Genomic DNA, 18,145 nt, shown 5'->3' with positions numbered 1-18,145 from the left:
TCAAGTAGTAGGCGTGTGATTACTAGTCTTGGATTTACAGACAAATTTCTTCTCTTTCACCCGTCGGTTCTGGAACCAAATGGTGACTTGGCGCTCTGAGAGGTTGGTCCCGGCGGAGATGCGTCTTCTTTTGTCTTTGGTGATGAACTTGCTGGCAGCGTACTCTTTCTCCAGCTCCTTCAATTGGAGCTTGGTGTAGGGAACCCGTTTCTTACGTCCACGACGGTAGCTACTGATCTCAGGCTGCAAAGGGACTACGTCTGGAGAGAAAAAAAGAGAGAAGGAGAGATGTATTACGCAAAGACATTTCCCAGCACTAATTTAGCCTCTGATCAATTCAAATGTATTTCATGTAATAATACGTTTGTTATGAAGATGCAAATATGTCAACAAGGCCTTATAGACATTAAATACATTACATTACCTGGGCCTATTGTGCGTATTTAAATTGAAACATTACGCACGAGATTTTCGGATGCACAATTGGCTGTCTACTCTTTTATTGGTATTTAAATGTTTATTTATACACTTCATCGCTAAAGTTCACATACAATAATATAATAAGCATGTTGTTATATTTATCCGAGCACCTGAGGTGTATGAGGTATTCGATAATGTTTTTTTGAGTGACAGACATTTGTGAAATGTTGCATTTCTTCAAAATATGATAATCTTGATCCGTGATAAAGACATGAAAGACACAGATGGTCCTTGAGGGTCGATGCATCGTTTATACTTCCTTGTATATCTTGAAAAAGGGATGAGGGATTTAAGTAGTCTCTCTTTCAGATATTTTATGATAATAACATATGCGTGGCCTTGCTGATGTACACAATGTTGTAAAGAAGTTAAATAAAATCAGAATTATATAAGGGACCAAATCTCCAAAACATCCATCCTACCCCAAATATCTATTATTGTTCATAGAATTGATATAAATATAAAAACATCAACAATAGGTTTTTCAACAGTGGACATATCACTGCGTAATTACACAAATTATATGCCCTGCAATGGATCTCTGAATATTTTTGGTATTGTACTGTGATGATAAGATGAGCACTTCTGGATAATAGTATTGCATTTCTTTAATAATTCTGTAATTTTCTCATCTTCTACAAATGCACTTACCTCTGCACTTACCGGGTCAATTAACCTGATATAGGCGTAGCCTAGTTATCAAGAACACGTTATCAAGACACGATCAAACTTTTGAGTAGGCCCATTAAAGTGGAAATAGCTAAACGTTTGATTTATGTTGGGAATTGGGATTTGAGTTACCTAAAGCTACGACTTAGGTCTGTCTGGCTGCTCAAAAAGCTGCCTGACAGACCAACAGTTCCGCCTGTCTGAGTGACAGGAAAGGACAGGTATGGCTTTGCTTTAAAGACGAGACTAGGTTTGGGGGGTGGGTAGCCTGGTTCATGGTAGTAAGATGAACCAGGTCTACTAACATTTTTACATATGAGATCATTTTCGTGGTGCTAAGTCATGGTGGTAAGTGAGTCATGGTGCTAAGTGAGCTAGAAGGAATTAGAAATACGCAAATAACAGGTACGCATCCCTTCATTCCCGCTGTATGTCTTGATATCAAAATATTTGTTAACAAAACTAGAACATGTTCATTTCCTGGTCAAAATGTGTTTTGTGAAACGAAACGTGAGGAAAGAAATGATTCGGTACACGGCATGTTATGTCAAATTTTTCCATGGTAAACCCAGTGCTATTTGGAAAATAATATGGTTGAAATTCTGTACTCACAGATGTTCTCATGTTTTCTCAAGCCAATTGAAATGTTGGCATCATTGTCCCAAGAATGTTTGGGATTTAAACGTTTTCAGAGGAAATGTTCAATATTTTCGGAGGAAATGTAAAGTCTCAAAGTTTAACCTTACAGTTCTACACACAGCCACGCACTGACAGATACACAGACCCATAGGCTACACATTAACTGTGTGTGTTTGTGTGTGTGTGTGTGTGTGTGTGTGTGTTTGTGTGTGTGTGTGTGTGTGTGTGTGTGTGTGTGTAATTCACGAGCTCGTGGTCCGCGTGTGTGTTTTTAAGGAAACTCCTGAAAAAGGAGGCAAAATGGCGTGAGGACAGAGCTAGCTAGGGCAACAATTAAACGCATCTGTATCCGAAATGCACACACACATTTCACCAAGAGGTTAAAACCTTGCTGTAAACGAAGCAGTCTAGTAAACACCATGTAAACAGCATACTGGGCGGTTATGGGCCCTGTATCATTTATCAAATATCAGACTATAGGCTATGTGACAAATACAAAGGAAACTTGGTTCTTCAAAAAGCCATTGGATTGTCAATAGTTACGCAACACAGTATTTGAGACAGATATTAGGCGCACAAGTCTTTGGCGAATGGAAAATGAATTCTGCCTATGCAAACCCGCCCTCGTGCAACATTGCAGACTCTGCAGAGATTTATTGGCACAATCCAAACAGTAGCCTATAGCCTAGCTCGCAAATTTGATCATACAAGGAGAAAGGGTATGTGTTCATGCCCCTGTCTATTCTGCCACTGTGTGACTCACTACCCGGTTTAAGCACTATTGCAGTCATATTGTGACTTGGAAATAACAAAGCTGAAACGAATTGTTTTGTCTCTGAAGAGTTTCTAGTCTGCTCAATATGTCATGCATGTTGTTTATTTATCAGATACATAAAATCACATTGAGTAGGGTGTTATCTCTCACGATTCTTTTTTCAGAAATTGTTTCAACCAAAGCACAATCCATGGTGCTGAGTTGAATTGAAGGACGTGAATTGAAGGATTTTGGGCATATTTTAGCGATCAGTGACATAGCCAACCCTAACCCTAGCACAGACACTCCCCCAGTAAAGGACCCAGTGGATGAAAATAGCCTACCATGTCTGACTGTCAGTTTCATTACGCTGTGAGATGTTCTACAAATATTGCGCTGTCTCTCAATAATTTACTAAATGGATGCTATACATTTATATACATAGTCGTTTGTATACCACTCTACACTTGATCATTGACATATAGGTTATGGACTTTGGTGTGTGGCACGTGATAAATGATGCGGCTACATTACGATGAGGAAATCATTGCAATTCATATAGAAACCCCGCAATTAAAATCCAATAACAACGACGTAAATTTCGACGGAGGGAATAGGTTACTTCAATAATGGATAACAATTCTAAGCTAAATAAAAACAAAGGACAATGCTGCAATTCCACACATTATCTAGACATTTAAATGTCAAAGCATATCACATTTCATACCTGGAAATGGGGATTTCCAAAGATGAGTGGACTGTGTTTGCTCCTTGGAACAGTACACCTGCCCATCCCAGCCATTTGACAGAGCCCAGTGCTGGTAGCCCTCCATAGGAATCAATGCGTCGTGCCTGGGTTCGGGGTGGCTGATCCCGGGCACCACAGACATATCTAGATATCCAGGAACCGCTTGGTACGAGCTAGCAAAACTGGGGTAGAAGGCGAACTCTTTCGCCCTGCTAGACACCTCTTCCGTGGGCAACGCGGTGTGGGGGTCGGCATATTTCTCTGCGGGGTGGTACGAGCAGGGCTTCTGCTGCAAGTTCACGTTGTGCGAGTGAGATAACCTACAACCGTAATAAGGGTTTCCAAACGGATAACCGTAGCTCAGAGATGCACTGGAGGAGGTTTGGGGAGCAGGACACTGTCGGCCGGTGTCTGGGGAAGATATATCCGAGTACACCGAGCCCTGGTGAGTCGCTATAGAGCCAGAATGTCGCCCCAACCCGGGGTGCGACATCAGGTCCCTGCAATGGTTCGCCGGGCAATTCCCGCTCAGTCCCTCCATTGTTTGGTTTTTATTCGGATTGTTTTCATTCGGGCTTTTTTCATAAACGTACATCAAGGTGTCCGCCCAGCGTGGATGCAGAACCAGTGAAGTCGTCATATCAGGGGCTGCGGATGGTTTTTAAAAGTCGACTACTCCAAGACCGACACCTCATTTCCAACTACATTTTACGTGAGCGCATGCGCAACCAAGACCCGTGTGTCCAGTTCATTAAGGTTCTGGCACGTGATATGCTAACGAGCCCGAAGAGATTGGGGCTTGTGAGTGGGGGGAGAATAGCCCTTTAAACAACTAGCAGCTCAAGTTTCACCGGGTCTTTCTGTGGAATACAGGGTCCCATCATTGGCTGAAGTCATCTACACGAACATCCTTAAAGGGGAGGTTGGAAACCTTAGGTGAAGGGGGACACGAAAACAATCTGCAAAGTTTGGCCGACACAGGAAAATATTAACCTGAAGTAAACATTTCATTAACTCAGAATTGTTTTCATTTTGGGCAAGATGAAAAATACATTTGAGTGGTATTATAATAATTGAATATGCAAGTCTAGGCCTTGTTATGCTTTGTGTGACAGTGCCGGTGTTGGTTTCATTAACAAATGTTCCCTCAATTAATTTATTTTGAAATCAGAGTGGAAAACGTTTAGCTTGCATGACCAAAAATAAGTTGCATATTCAGACTTGCATATTCACACAAGTGGTTAACATAATACATATGCAAATAGGCATACATGCTAATGCAAATAGACCATGTAAGCTATGTAATCAAACATGTAATTGTGTATTTTCTTATAATGAAAATAATGAGACGACCATTGGCAAAACATTAAATAGGCTATATGTTTGTCAGCGAACTGTGTGTAGGCTACGGGTAAGTAGTTTCAGCATTCCGAACTGCATTGGCATGAATTCTACTGCTTACTCTAATTTCAATAAAAACTCATTCAGGCCGTTTAATTAGGCTACAGGATTGCATCTTTCATTTACGAACGTAGCCTAGTTGGTGAACTATAATCAATGACGCATTTCAAATGCAGTTTATTAGACTTAAAAAAAAAAAAAAATCCTAACTCATATTTGTGGGAGAAAACATTTGGCTCTTTTTGGGAAATCCAAAGGTGATGGGTGTAATCTAAATCTTGGGTCAAGTTTGTCAAAATTAAAGCGCAAGATCTGCCTATATGTTGTTCTTATCGTGGTCCCTTCAATTGCCTTCATATTCGAATAAATATCGATAGCTATGAACGTGCAAAAATATTATTTTTTTCAGCCTTTTGCAATCGGTAGAGTGATAGACTTAAGGGAAAGTAACGTCGCGAGATGATTTGTAGCCTTTCGCAATAATAACATGTTACTGAAAAAGCACAAATGTGTTTTGTTTTTCCACTATTTTTAATGATTCCAAAATAATACCCCGTCAGTTAAAATAAAAAAAGCGTCAGAACAGGTTCACATATGAGTAGACTTTATTTGTGTGGAGGAGATCCATCTATTTATTTGTTTGGAAGAAGGATTACTTCATTTGTCGTTCTTTCCTTTGGACCGAAGACAGATACATTAAAATGTAGAACATTAAAATACCATACAACATTTCAATGTTCTGATGCCAGTCACGTTTCTAATAACGCAATTATGTGTTTAGGACGCCAAAGGTTGTCCCAATGTTTTGGAGATTGACAATAGGACATGACTACTGAATATTCAACAAACACAACATTTTTACTTGTGATGCTTTGGTCTATCCTAAACAATTTCAGACTCATCAAACTCAATCCGATCTCTTGAATCTCTACATGTTTATCTATATCTAATCGACTGTAAATTGACCGCGAAACAGTTATACCACGGTTGTGCCAGTGTTGTGCACACATTATATGGATATCTAGACAGGAAAGGGAAAGCTAGAGTACAACTAGATGGCTGTAATTCGTCGTCACATAGACAAATAGTGCTCTGTTGTCTCAAATCCGGAGATTACAGCTATGGAGGGCCGGCTCATCCAAATGGCAGCTGCACGGAAGTCCAAGGTCAAGGTAAAAAACGCGGACAAACAAGGTCGTAATCAGTCTAGACAGACAAGAATGAACTTCACACTCTGCCGAGTATGCATGCAAACTCCTGTAATTTACAGACCCTGACTCTGAAATACCTGCAGAGTGGATAGTAAGTATAAAGACAAGGAAGGACAAACAGTCCAATAGTAGCTCAAGTAATTTCCTGTGTTTTTAAAGGGACAAGACAACTAGGTTTGGGGCTGTGTGGAGAGGGAAGAGAAACAGAAAACTGGGCACTATAACACAGGCTAGATAGACTAATACAATTAACGCGTATGCATCTTTTCATGAAACTTTGCTGGTGAGAGGTGTTTAGAAATGTTATACATTTTAGATGGATTACATTGATGATTTATATAGGCGTATACACGTTTTGCAATGTAATTGTTAGCGAGGTGTAGGCAGGAACATGGTGTTCCATTGTTAAAGTGGAGTTGCAAGGCTTTAAAAAAAAAAGAACACCTCTAACTTGTAACCAAATATTCAGCATTGTTCCCTTGCGATACACATTCAACTTTTTACATATTTTTGGACATTAGACTGCATGGGCTTGGTTATTGATAAAGATATCACGTCAATCATTTTTAATTACTATAGTTATGACTCATTTAGAATCCTCTTTCAAACGTGTCATATAAAATGGAAATGAATGGATCTGTGAGGTTATACAGGCATTCAAACTAACTCCAACGTTCTGTATCGGGCGGCAAGCTAATTGAAGAGTGTGCAGGCCCGGCCTATGGCAACACATGTATTTACATGCGTGAGTGTGCAGGCCTGGCCTATGGCAATACATTTATATGCGTCCTTACACGTGTAAAGACAAATAACTTTATTTCGGGTACATGGGTTGTCATTGAATTTCCCTGCTCAATTAATTGCATTACTTTGGGTAATTATTATTCGCATTATTCGCTCAGGATATAATTTATCTGCGGTAAAGTAGCACCCAACAATGACAACATTCATGTTTTCAGTGCTTCCAAAGTACAGATATTTCTTCACCAAGTCAGCAATAGATTTGATATTTTTCTAGAAACTCCCATACCATAAGGCAAACTCTAACGAATGCATAGGCTATAATCACGCAAAACCAGGTATTCCTGCATGGCATCTCGAAGACTGTTAAATGGATATGTATAAACGTTCATGTGAGCTATGGAACATCCTCTATACGTTTTAACAAATGATAATGATACAACAGCAAAGTACGACTTCAAATGTTTATTCTCCATGAGCGAAATCCCCAAAGAGTTTGGACATCCAATATAATATATGCTGTTATATTTCCTGATTGCCAAAATATTGCAACGCTACTAATATACAGAAAACACCTGATACAGTAGGCTATATCGTATGCAATATGCATGCAGGGATAAGGGTCGACACTCATAAATTCCATTCCAGCAACCTTATGTGTGAAATGAAACAAAGAAAATGACGGTGAATGTTCAATTAATGAACTGATTCATTTCCTAAATTGACTGATTTGTTCTTAAAGGGGTATACACAGCTTGTCACTATAGTGATGTAAGGTACGTCCTTTGTACCTTTAGTTCTAGGTACATAATTGTACCCTTGCAGTTCGGACCTTAAAATAGGCAATATTGTACCTTAGGGGACAAGATAGTATAGGCACAAAAGCGTGCCTTTTGAAAATGTACAAATGTGTCTTTTTAGGGTTACACCACAAAGCATTATTTGTATATTTCCCAGGGTGCCTTTCAAGTGAATTTTAGAGATACCAGTACCACCCATGACTGTTTGCTAGTGACATGTCTATTACGTTCAATGGCTTTCAGTTCAAAGTGAATATTTTATCATCGAAATAAAAATATTTGCACAACACAATACATTACATATACAGTATCATAAGGTCATACTTTGACAGCGTAGTTTTACTCAAACAACATAGTCTAAAACTCTGGGTTTGCAAGCCACATCGAGCAAATCACATTATGCTGGCTTGCAAAGGGATATGTAATTCATATTCGAATCCAGCCAGAGTTAGGATTTCCCAAAAGGTCAACTTTTAATCACCAGCAACCTGCATTTACAATCATTGCCATGGAAAGGACATTTTAAATGAGACTACCTAAACCATCTAAATGTGAACAAACATGCAGTAACAAGTGCAATAAGTCCAACTACCAACAGATTGGATTAGTTTAATTATGTATGTTATTTAGCACAAGCTCAATCAATGTGCACGCAAAAACACATATGTTGACACAAAGAAACAATAGAGCATGCTGGGAAATATGATAATTCTGGCCGTGGTTTTTGAGAGTGTGTGATGATTGTACCTTTATATTAAAAGTATTGGCTACAAAAATGTACCATTATACTAGTATCTGCACATGTACCCTAAAATGTACCAAACAGTACCATGTGAGATTATACTGTACCCTATACCCTGGTTTCTGAAAGTGTAGCCTAGGCATAGTGATGTAAACAAGCAATAGAACCGCAGCTGCAAAATTCACACGTCAGTTTTGTCCAGATTTAACACAGCACCCTTAAACTCGTGCTAGATCTGTCACACCGGGAATCAGAGGCTGGAAGATGGAATCATTTTTTTTGAAAGGTAGGGTTTGGGCCGGGGCCCCAGCAGCACCACACACGTTACTCAAGTCCCCATGGTGATGGTCGACAGACCGTGGAGAAGCCTACCTACCTGTGATGGGGCTTCCGCTCTCAAGAACAGACTGACTGGTGCATGTGCTCCCCTCCCGGCCTGCGCACCACATAAAGCATACGATTTAGTACCAGTCATTTCCTCCATAGCGCGGAGAATTATGAATGATTTGATCAAATGTATTATCTAATAATATTTCGGTTATTTACCTGCAGTAGAATACAATATAACGTAATAGAATATAACAGAACAGAATATAACAGAACGGAATAGAAAGAGAATTTATTGATAGATCCTGTTCTCCCAAATACACACACAGATACAACAATTGTGGCGCAATCTCACTGGTTGTATAGTGAGAATGAGGCAATATCCTGGGGGATCATGTACGATTCTTTGAAGTAACCTCTGGTGTGCTAGCATACGGTATGGGATGGATGGAGTGATTGACTTTGCAGGTAAAGCACCTTGTCGAAGCTACTACTGTTATTTATGACTATCAGCCAACTGCCTTGTTAGCCTCAGTCTTTGCTCGAAAATCAGTAGTATGATTATAAAAACTACCATGCATAAATATGTTAGTCGTTTTAATCATCAAAGTGTAGCGAATATGCTCGTTTTTTTTGGTTGTTTCATCGAATAAGCAAACTACAAACACCAATCTCGAGATGGAGTTCTACTCACTTCATTTTGCGTTAATATGCGCTCACATTTTGAAACATGGTTTGGAACATGTACTGCACGAATAGGGTATTTGTAATCAAATGAACTCCGGCCACCAAAATATCCATGCGTAAAAGCATGCGTAAAATCGAATTGCAATTATCATCGATAACTTCTCAAAGCAATGGACAAATAAAACAATCTTTCCTATGTTTTATTATAGTTTTTTAATTGGAAGGGATATGGAAATAAATATTAGTCGAATTCAGTCGAGGAATGAAACTTCAAATACATTTTGAAAATATTGGAAAAATAAAGGCTAAATATATTTTATTTGCGTGTTTTCCTAAACAAACCATAGGCTACTACTCATGTGTTCGGTATGTGTGTGCGTACAGTCTGCTGATAGGTACATGTTTCAATCAACATTAAGTTATGTTTCTTATTTTACACTCCGAATATTGTTTTTGATTTAATGAATCCTTTTTCGAAAGATACAGATACACACATGCATAGCATAGCATGTCACACACGTTCAAAGGTTCTGGGTTTGGAAAGTCATGTTGGCAAAGGGTTGTCATGGAGAGGCTTCCTGTGCTCATGCCGTTTCGACCATCTACTTCAACCCCAGTATTCACCCAGTACCTCGTGTGAAACAGGCCTGCGTCTGGTGCAGTCAGGTAATAAACATACAAGTAATATCGGTGTAAATATAGACTACAGCAGCCAGAACGAGTTTCATTCTCGAATAAAAGAATACAGACTATTTCATTATGTCCAAGGTAATAACAGTGAAATAAGAAAGTCGTTTTGAGACAAAGGCTCACGACATCATTTGATGACGGGTGTAAGTCCATGTTTGATTCAAACAGTTGTTAAATATGTTTAAGACATTTATTATATATACTTATATTCACTTTATTTTGTCACCCAGAAGGAAGAAAACATTTACACTTGCGTCATCTATATATTTTCAACTCAGAAATTAGGCAATATATCCAACATTTATAAATCATCCCCACTTAAGATTTGAGCATGTAATGTATTACTACTAGGGTATTGCTGATAAGGTGCATCCTAAAGGCACATGTATCAGCTCAAGATAACGGCGATTCAAACATGATAATATCTGAAGGCCAACGACTATCCTTTAGTGAGCTTCTTTGGGGCAGGTAAATCTAAATAATTATTCAATTAATCAAAACCGGTGACTGTTTAAGGGTTTGAATGCTAAGTGCTAATCGCAACTGTTCATAACTAAATCTGGGCGAGGGCCACACCTAGGCATGCACGAGCAAACCTGAGAGGGGGAGGGGAGACTGTTTGACCGAGGAAGGTGGATTGACTCACGTGCAGCCTGAGATGAATACTGAACTGAATCAAAATCGGGTGATGTCGCATTGCAGATATTTTTTTCTATCATTTACGATTTCCTATTTGAGATTAGGCAATTCAAAACATTTGCATATATGCGCGATATAGAGTAGGCCTGAACCACAAATAGCATGCTATTCTGTTTGTTTTATTGTAAGGGGGATTGTGTCTTGTTATGCAAAGTTGGTAAGCAGTCAAGCAACGTTTTTCAGGACCGATAGGAAACAACTATATAGATGTATAGATACATCTCTAGAGATAGAAATTGCATATAGATGTATAGATATTTTGGCATATAGGTAATGGCCATAGTACTATATAAAAAACCTCGGTGCTTGCATTGTTGTTTTGAATTGAAGTTGCAGTTGTACGAATGAGCAAGAAATTCTGTGATCTAACGAATATGAAAGAACAAAGGGGGAGTTTTCAAATCCAGTAGATTCACCATAACACTACAGGCACCGACTTGTCCCCCCCCCCACTTTTATGCTGCTTTGATTCTGAACGCATTTCAAATGGAAGCTGCATTTTTAAGATATTTCAAGCAGTTTTTCCTTTAAATATATATTTTGGGGGAAACAATGCTTGAGAGATCTATTCCGTAAAAAGCTTTTGCGTAAACAATATAGCTCCACATATGAAATGCATAATGTTTGCTATGCAATGTCACAGTGGGATACAAGATGAACTTTGAATTAGACAAAGAACTCCTTAAAATGATTTCCGTCGTTGCCAAGTCGCTGCGGTGGATATTAATCATCAAACGGATTCCCATACACGTAGTAAAAAAAAAAGAAAAGTCAAGCATGTATTTATATCCAAATATGGCATGGAGGCGTACAGTAGAATATGTCTTCATTTAGGAAGCACAGGCCTTTATGTATTGCGTCATGGATCATAGAGTCCATTGACATTTTGCTCATTCAGCAGACGCCATTATCCAGAGCAACTTAGTCTGTGCATTTAACCAATAAGTAAAACCCTCCGTTAAAAAATCAGCTATCAGCGAAATCAAAGCTAGTAAGAAAATTATAGAGAATGTATGAATAGAGTACACGTATAGAGAGCATAGCGAAGCAGTGTGTCCAATCGTTTGAAAGCAGACAGAAGCAGACAAACAACTCCCAGGTTGCAGATGCAGACACGTCTCGTCGGAAGTCCAAGTTCAAGTTAGAAGAGGCGGTCACTCACCGCAGCTGTCCAGACAGCACAACAAAAGACACGACACTGCGGGCCTATTGCTCGTTTCTTCCCAAAAATATTTCAGCAAATATTTTTCAGTTGTTGTTGTTAAATATCAACAAATGGCAGGTCAGGAGAGCCAAAACAAGTTTTATTTTTTTGTTTTGGTCTGTATAACCTTTGACCTAAGAGAACTGGTAACTTAAAACATCATAGGCTATTGATAATGACATCATATTTCCATGTTGCATGTGTATTAAACGAAGAAAAGTTATTTGATAATATAAGGTGCAATGAAAACCTATTCCCGCAGACCACTAATGCAGTCACGTGTCAGTGCATGGAGAATTCTTCCTATCTTCTTTTTTTATTATTGAGATTTTCAAAATTCTAGTCTATATACTAACTTTGATTTAACTGTTATTTAAACGCATTTCTGATTATCAAGATATGAAGAATAGAATATGTCTAGCCTACACCTCGTGCGTTCTAGTCAGATGTGGAACGTAATGACCAGCATTCCTTTGTATCTTATTTACAAATGATATATTACATAAAATATATTATGCTTAGAATATATGTTAACACAACATAATAAGTCACAATATATATAACATCCTGATATAAGCCTAATACAATAAATATAAACATGTATACCGAGTCTAGGCCTATATGCAATATTATATGCATAATATATAACATAGACTGTGCACCTTCAACAATATCCTTTTACATAATTCAATGAGTTAAGCATGGGTTATTATAGTATAACATAAGTGTAGGTGTGAAAGGCTGTATGCCCTATAGGATACTGGTGAAGACCTATATTTTACGCATCAAACTGCGTGGCGTAAAAAGTCTGGAGTATTCAACAGTTAACAGATGTAGAAACATTTAGTTACATTTACTCAGTGACTGACAGGACATGTACACTAATCATGTATGGCACACCACACACACGCATGCAGCTAATACAAACGTGGCCTCTATTTACGCTCTCCGTCGCTAATACGAAAAGATGTTGACAAAATATAATGGCCATTTATTTTGTATGTTGCAAAGGACTACAATCCTTGCACTTGCAGTACATTGATAATATCAACCTCAGAATATCTTATCAACGGACAACTCATTCAATTCATACATGGGCTCTCCGGTTGTCGTGGAGGTTAGAGCTGCACGGTGCACTGCATGCAGCAATGCACCGTAAATTCACAAACAACTTTGAATCAAGGCAACATGTAATATGAAACATTCTTCATGTCCTGTGTAGTTTGCCTATTCGCAATAGTTGTTTCATTCATCTGGGGTGACATCAGGGTGCACTGAGTAGTAAGTATCCTGCCGTATACCTTCGCTATGCTATATATACAGCTATACATTCCCTATACAATGCACGGAAGTATTTAGCTACAATACAACGTTCGCAGTCATTCCCCACAGAAATACCGTGTGAAATAGGATCTCAAAAGTTCGAGCATAACCAAATAACGGAATAGTCTATTTGCATCGTTCGTCTGCTAGGAAAATGTATAGGCCTGGTTTAAAAAAAGAAGAACAAAAATATGAAGTTGTAGTACTAAAACGCAACATGCTACAATTTAATTATACAATTTAAATTCCAATATTAGGTTTAAAACGACTGGTTATTACAGAGAATAATGAAAACACATTTGCTGCTTTTGTTTACCCAGAAACCCATACAAACACCCCCATACTGTAACATATTCTCATCCATGTAATCTATGACAAAAAAAAAAAAATCTGAATTCGAATTTGAAGACGTAGAATGTCCCCCCCCCCCCCCCACACACATGCCTGTATGTGTAGGCACGAGTAGCATACTTCCAGGTGTACACCATTGATAACGGACAAGTACATCCAGTGCGTAACATGCATTTACTATACTCTTTATAGTTATGTTTGAGTGGTCTCCAATTCATTCAATCAATTAATGATCTGTTTTTCCCTCTCTTTTTCTTTCCTTCGTCGGTTTAGCTACAATGCTGTCCACCAAGACATAGCACAAACAAAAACCTACATTTTAGAAGGCAGCCTGGAAATATAGTGCGATACATAGACCATACGTCATCTCCTCGAGAGGTGTTATGCCCCTACCCTATACTTGGCCAACATAGATCCGCTATAGCCATCTAAAGACAGGTGAAACATGCAGAAAAAGAAGAAGAAAAACATTCTGAATTGTGTTCAACTGTCATGGGATCACAGGAAAACTCACCTCATCCAGAAGAAACCAGAGGAACAAGCAAATAAAACACCTGTTACGAAATGCTCAAATACATAAAGCGTAGAACATAGAATTTGAACATAGAATGTATATATCTTCAACTTCACAATCTTGTGACACATCTCTTCAATCTCGTTTCTGAGAATAACCTGCAACGTGCATTCGTATGTTTAAGTCAACATGTATTTCAGTTGCGTATTGATCAAGCACACTTAAACAAATCAACATTCGCCAGAATAACTTACATTTTAAGAGGTGGAAATTGTTGATTCCAGAATTTCAGTTCAAACATGAGATATGACAATACAGGCAGGCTATTTTCTATTTCAAGACGTCTCCTCCATTCTCTATTTTTAAGATTTCAATATGTAAATCCCCTCTTACTTATTCAAATGTCACTTTAAAGCCTCTCTCTGTGTCATAGGTCAAGGTCAAGGACGACCATTCTAAGAAGTAGCCTATTCATCCATTCAAAGTCGTCTCAGACGTCTCACAAATTCTTTTCGATCAAGTTTGAGATTCGAAAGCACAGTCCGAATTAGTTCACAAATATCCTTCTCTCTAAAACCCCTTGTTCAATACGCCGCATGCAATGATGTCATGCTGCGTTCTATGTAAACATGTTTTGAATAACCGAATAACCGAAAAATGAAATAAGAAATAATCGACCAAATAGCCCAAACATGCTCGTCTTTTTCAACTCACACTTTTATCTAACGAACAATGTCTAGTTTGACAATGCAATGCATCTCATATGGATCATGTTGAGGAATTGGTGTTTGGCTTATACGTTTTATTGTCAAAATTTCTCATCGAAATGTAGGGATTTTAAAACGACCGCTTAAATCCATCGGTAGATGTGTTCAATTCTCCCCTCAAATGAGAAATAAGACCGGAAAATGCATATTTTCAGGACACAATGTTTTAGAAAACGCATATGGCCATTGACTTCAACCCCTGTGACGCTTCCCTGATATGGTAGCCTATACATGAATGTTAGCCTTGGTCTATATGTCAACAAACATATATTAGGTTAGTAGCCTAACTCTTTAAACCAACTTGCTCAGGCTTCAATCTACACAAAAACATCAACCAAACACTTTCGATTTGCTTTCGTTCGATGGTTATTTCCTCAAATATCCCATTGGCTACTTAAGTTCATATAAGGACTAGAATAGAAGATCCGAGTTCAAGTTCAAAGTCTGTCTCCTCAGACAGAGCTAGGGTAAGCTCAGCAAAATACCTCCTCACTCTCGTAAAATAAACGGTAGCACACAGAGCGGGGTCCAGACCCGACCCAAAATAAAATAATAAAATATAGGATATAACCTATTGAATTCGGTCAGTCCAATGAAAAGTCTCAAGTGACAGAGATTAGTTTGACAACACTCAACACATTGATGAGAGCGACTAGCTACCGTTGCGATCAAATGAGTGTCCATGACATGTCCATGTCAGTCAATCTAAAATGTGCAAACCTCTGCGTAATAGGACGCACTGCACTGTCAATATTGTAGACCACTATAAGTTGAGGAGGTGAACGTTGATCATATTTTAAATGTGATGGGCGACCATACCATTATCCACTGGTGGAAAAAGCGCCCAGGTGTCATACTTGAGTAAAAGTAAAGATACCTTAATAGAAAATGCCTCAAGTAAAAGTGAAAGTCACCCAGTAAAATACTACTTGAGTAAAAGTCTAAAAGTATTTGTTTTAAAATATACTTAAGTATCAAAAGTAAATGTAATTGCCAAAATATACTTAAAAGTATCAAAATTAAATGTTTAAATCATTTCAAATTCCTTTATATTAAGCAAACCAGACGCCACAATTTATTTTTTATTTTTTATTTAGGATAGCCAGGGGCATACTCCAACACTCAGACATCATTTACAAACAAAAGCATGTGTGTTCAGTGTGTCCGTCAGATCAAAGGCAGGGGAGATGCCAGGGATTTTCTCTTAATAAGTGCGAGAATTGGACCATCTTTCTGTCCTGCTAAGCATTCAAAATGTAACTAGTACTTTTGGGTGTCAGGGAAAAATGTATGGAGTAAAAAGTACATTCTTTTCTTTAGGAATTTAGTGAAGTAAAAGTAAAAGTAGTCGAAAATGCAAATAATAAAGTACAAATACCCCCAAAAACGGCATAAGTAGTACTTCAAAGTATTTTTACTTAAGTACTTTCACCCCTGCCATCATCCAAGAAGTCAATCATAGACAGACCGTACCATCCGGAGCATAAACACTGTCTGTCTGGCGCATCTGTTTTGGTCCCACGTCCCTCTCGATCTTAACAACAACTGTCAGTTTGGACTCTCTATTTGTAATGGTGTGTGTGTTTTGTAGGCTAACATCATTGTTTTGGCAGACTACGAAAGGGTTCCATGAGCTCAGTATAAGATTTAAATAACATCTCCTGTTGCAACTACTTGTGCATGCCTTTCAAATCGTAATTCAGTATAGGTCAATGAAAGGCAACAACATCTCCTAAAATGAGATACACGTTTACTTGGATTAGAGAAACTGAATCTACAGAATCGGTTTCGCTTTTGATGGTCTCTAATTAAACGCCCTTCAATGTCATTCCATTTATTGAATAAAGCTATATTCAGATGTATTATCACAGCTCATCGTTTGTACTCGTATTTAAAGGTATTGCATTATTACGTTGTGCTTTCTATTTGCAGAGTTACCGGCAAAATGAGAGAAGAATATACTGATATTGATAATAAGTTGATTACAAAAGTAACTCTAAATTGTTGTGATGTTCAAGTCTGATTCACACATTTGGAAGGCATTACCTGTTGGCGCTGAGTGACATATCACCTCCCTCTATCATCTAACATGTAGGTCTATCTCTTTCAAGAGGACACACAATTTAGAAAATATTTCAATATTCACATTTTTTATATATAAAGTAGCATGCCGATATCCACAGTACATCCCAAAGCAAGTTGTTGCAGTCATCAGATAACATCAAAACATCACGAATTCCAAATAAACGTTTTAACTGTGTGTATCGTGTGTGCCCCAAGTCTTCCAGTGTATTTTATTTATTTAATTGGTGTGTTTAAAGACCTATCCATGTTTGGATAAAAGTTGTTTTGTTCAGTGAATCGTTCTATAAAAGCCAAGTAAACACAAAACCAAATGTAATTTGAAATTGCAGCTTTTTTAATTAACATATTGAGAAGAGTAATGGGGTGATGAAAAACCACAATTGTAACATTTGATCCTGAGAGGGATTTTATTGAGAAACCAACAAAACAATTTCACTTGCGACTCTAAATTCTACTATACAACATAGAATGAATAGAAACGGTGCTTAATTAATTTCTCACTTTAATTGGATAATTAACGGGTGAAAGCCTTGTAAAATAATCTGCATCAGTACGATATTAAATGCATGAGGGGGTTTTACATGGCTGTAGATGTCAATGATTTAGACACTTTTCAAGACAATATAGGTTTAGTTACAACGCAACGATCATTCTCAATCACAAGGATGTGTTTTGACAGTGCACATTGCAGCATCTTACCACTAACGTTAAAAGCAATGTCAATACTAAAAAGTATTCATTGAGTCTCTATTGGTCAGAGGTTTGAAGAAAGACCAAGTAGAAATAGATGGCAATGAAGTGGACCACCAACACTTGACCTCTAATAACACAGCCTGTGGTTCAATACAGGCACTAATGACAGAATAAACATAACCAGATATTGTTCTTTGGTCAGGATGGGGAACCCAGGTGGTCAGCAAGTGGTTGAGATAAGCAACGAAGATAAACATTTAGGGATAGGTTTAAGTTATTGCCCACATTGGCTTCTTAAGTTTGGGATGTGCATTAAACAGCCAACCAACCCACCATTTAAAATATGATGGTGTGTGTGGTGTGGTCATGGTCAGTCACCAGAAGGCTAGTCTACCAACTCTTATAGAAACCCCTGAGATATAGGTCTAACTACACTTAGGAAAAAAAGTAGGAGGATCATTTGAAGAACCCTTTTTGGTTCCAGGTAGAACCTTTTCAGTTCTATGTAGAACCCTTTTGGGGTCTATGTAGAACACGTTCCACGGAGGATTCTACAAAAAAAAAATCAAATAGTTATACCTGGAACCAAAAAAGGTTATCCTATGTTGACAGGTGAAGAA

General features: G+C 38.1%; 1 protein-coding gene across 1 annotated transcript; it reads right to left on the bottom strand.

The window, feature by feature from the left end:
* On the bottom strand, positions 1–3,930 carry LOC139367598 (homeobox protein Hox-C13a). Its single transcript, XM_071105859.1, has 2 exons — positions 3,270–3,930; positions 1–260 (listed from the first exon to the last, which is right to left on the bottom strand). The coding sequence occupies exons 1-2, from the start codon at positions 3,928–3,930 to the stop codon at positions 1–3; spliced, it is 921 nt and encodes a 306-aa protein (XP_070961960.1).
* Between the last annotated feature and the right edge of the window lie 14,215 nt (positions 3,931–18,145).

The sequence above is a fragment of the Oncorhynchus clarkii genome, chromosome 16 (genome assembly GCF_045791955.1).
Source record: "Oncorhynchus clarkii lewisi isolate Uvic-CL-2024 chromosome 16, UVic_Ocla_1.0, whole genome shotgun sequence".
NCBI classification, from domain to species: Eukaryota; Metazoa; Chordata; class Actinopteri; order Salmoniformes; family Salmonidae; genus Oncorhynchus; species Oncorhynchus clarkii.
Note: the sequence above shows the minus strand (reverse complement) of the source record. Positions and strands in the feature narration are given on the sequence as shown.

Coding starts and splice junctions, on each gene's coding strand:
- LOC139367598 (XM_071105859.1), bottom strand. CDS start 3,930: ATGACGACTTCACTGGTTCTGCATCCACGCTGGGCGGACACCTTGATG. Junction 261..3,269: donor TTGGAAATCCCCATTTCCAG/GTATGAAATGTG, acceptor TTTTCTCTCCAG/ACGTAGTCCCTTTGCAGCCT.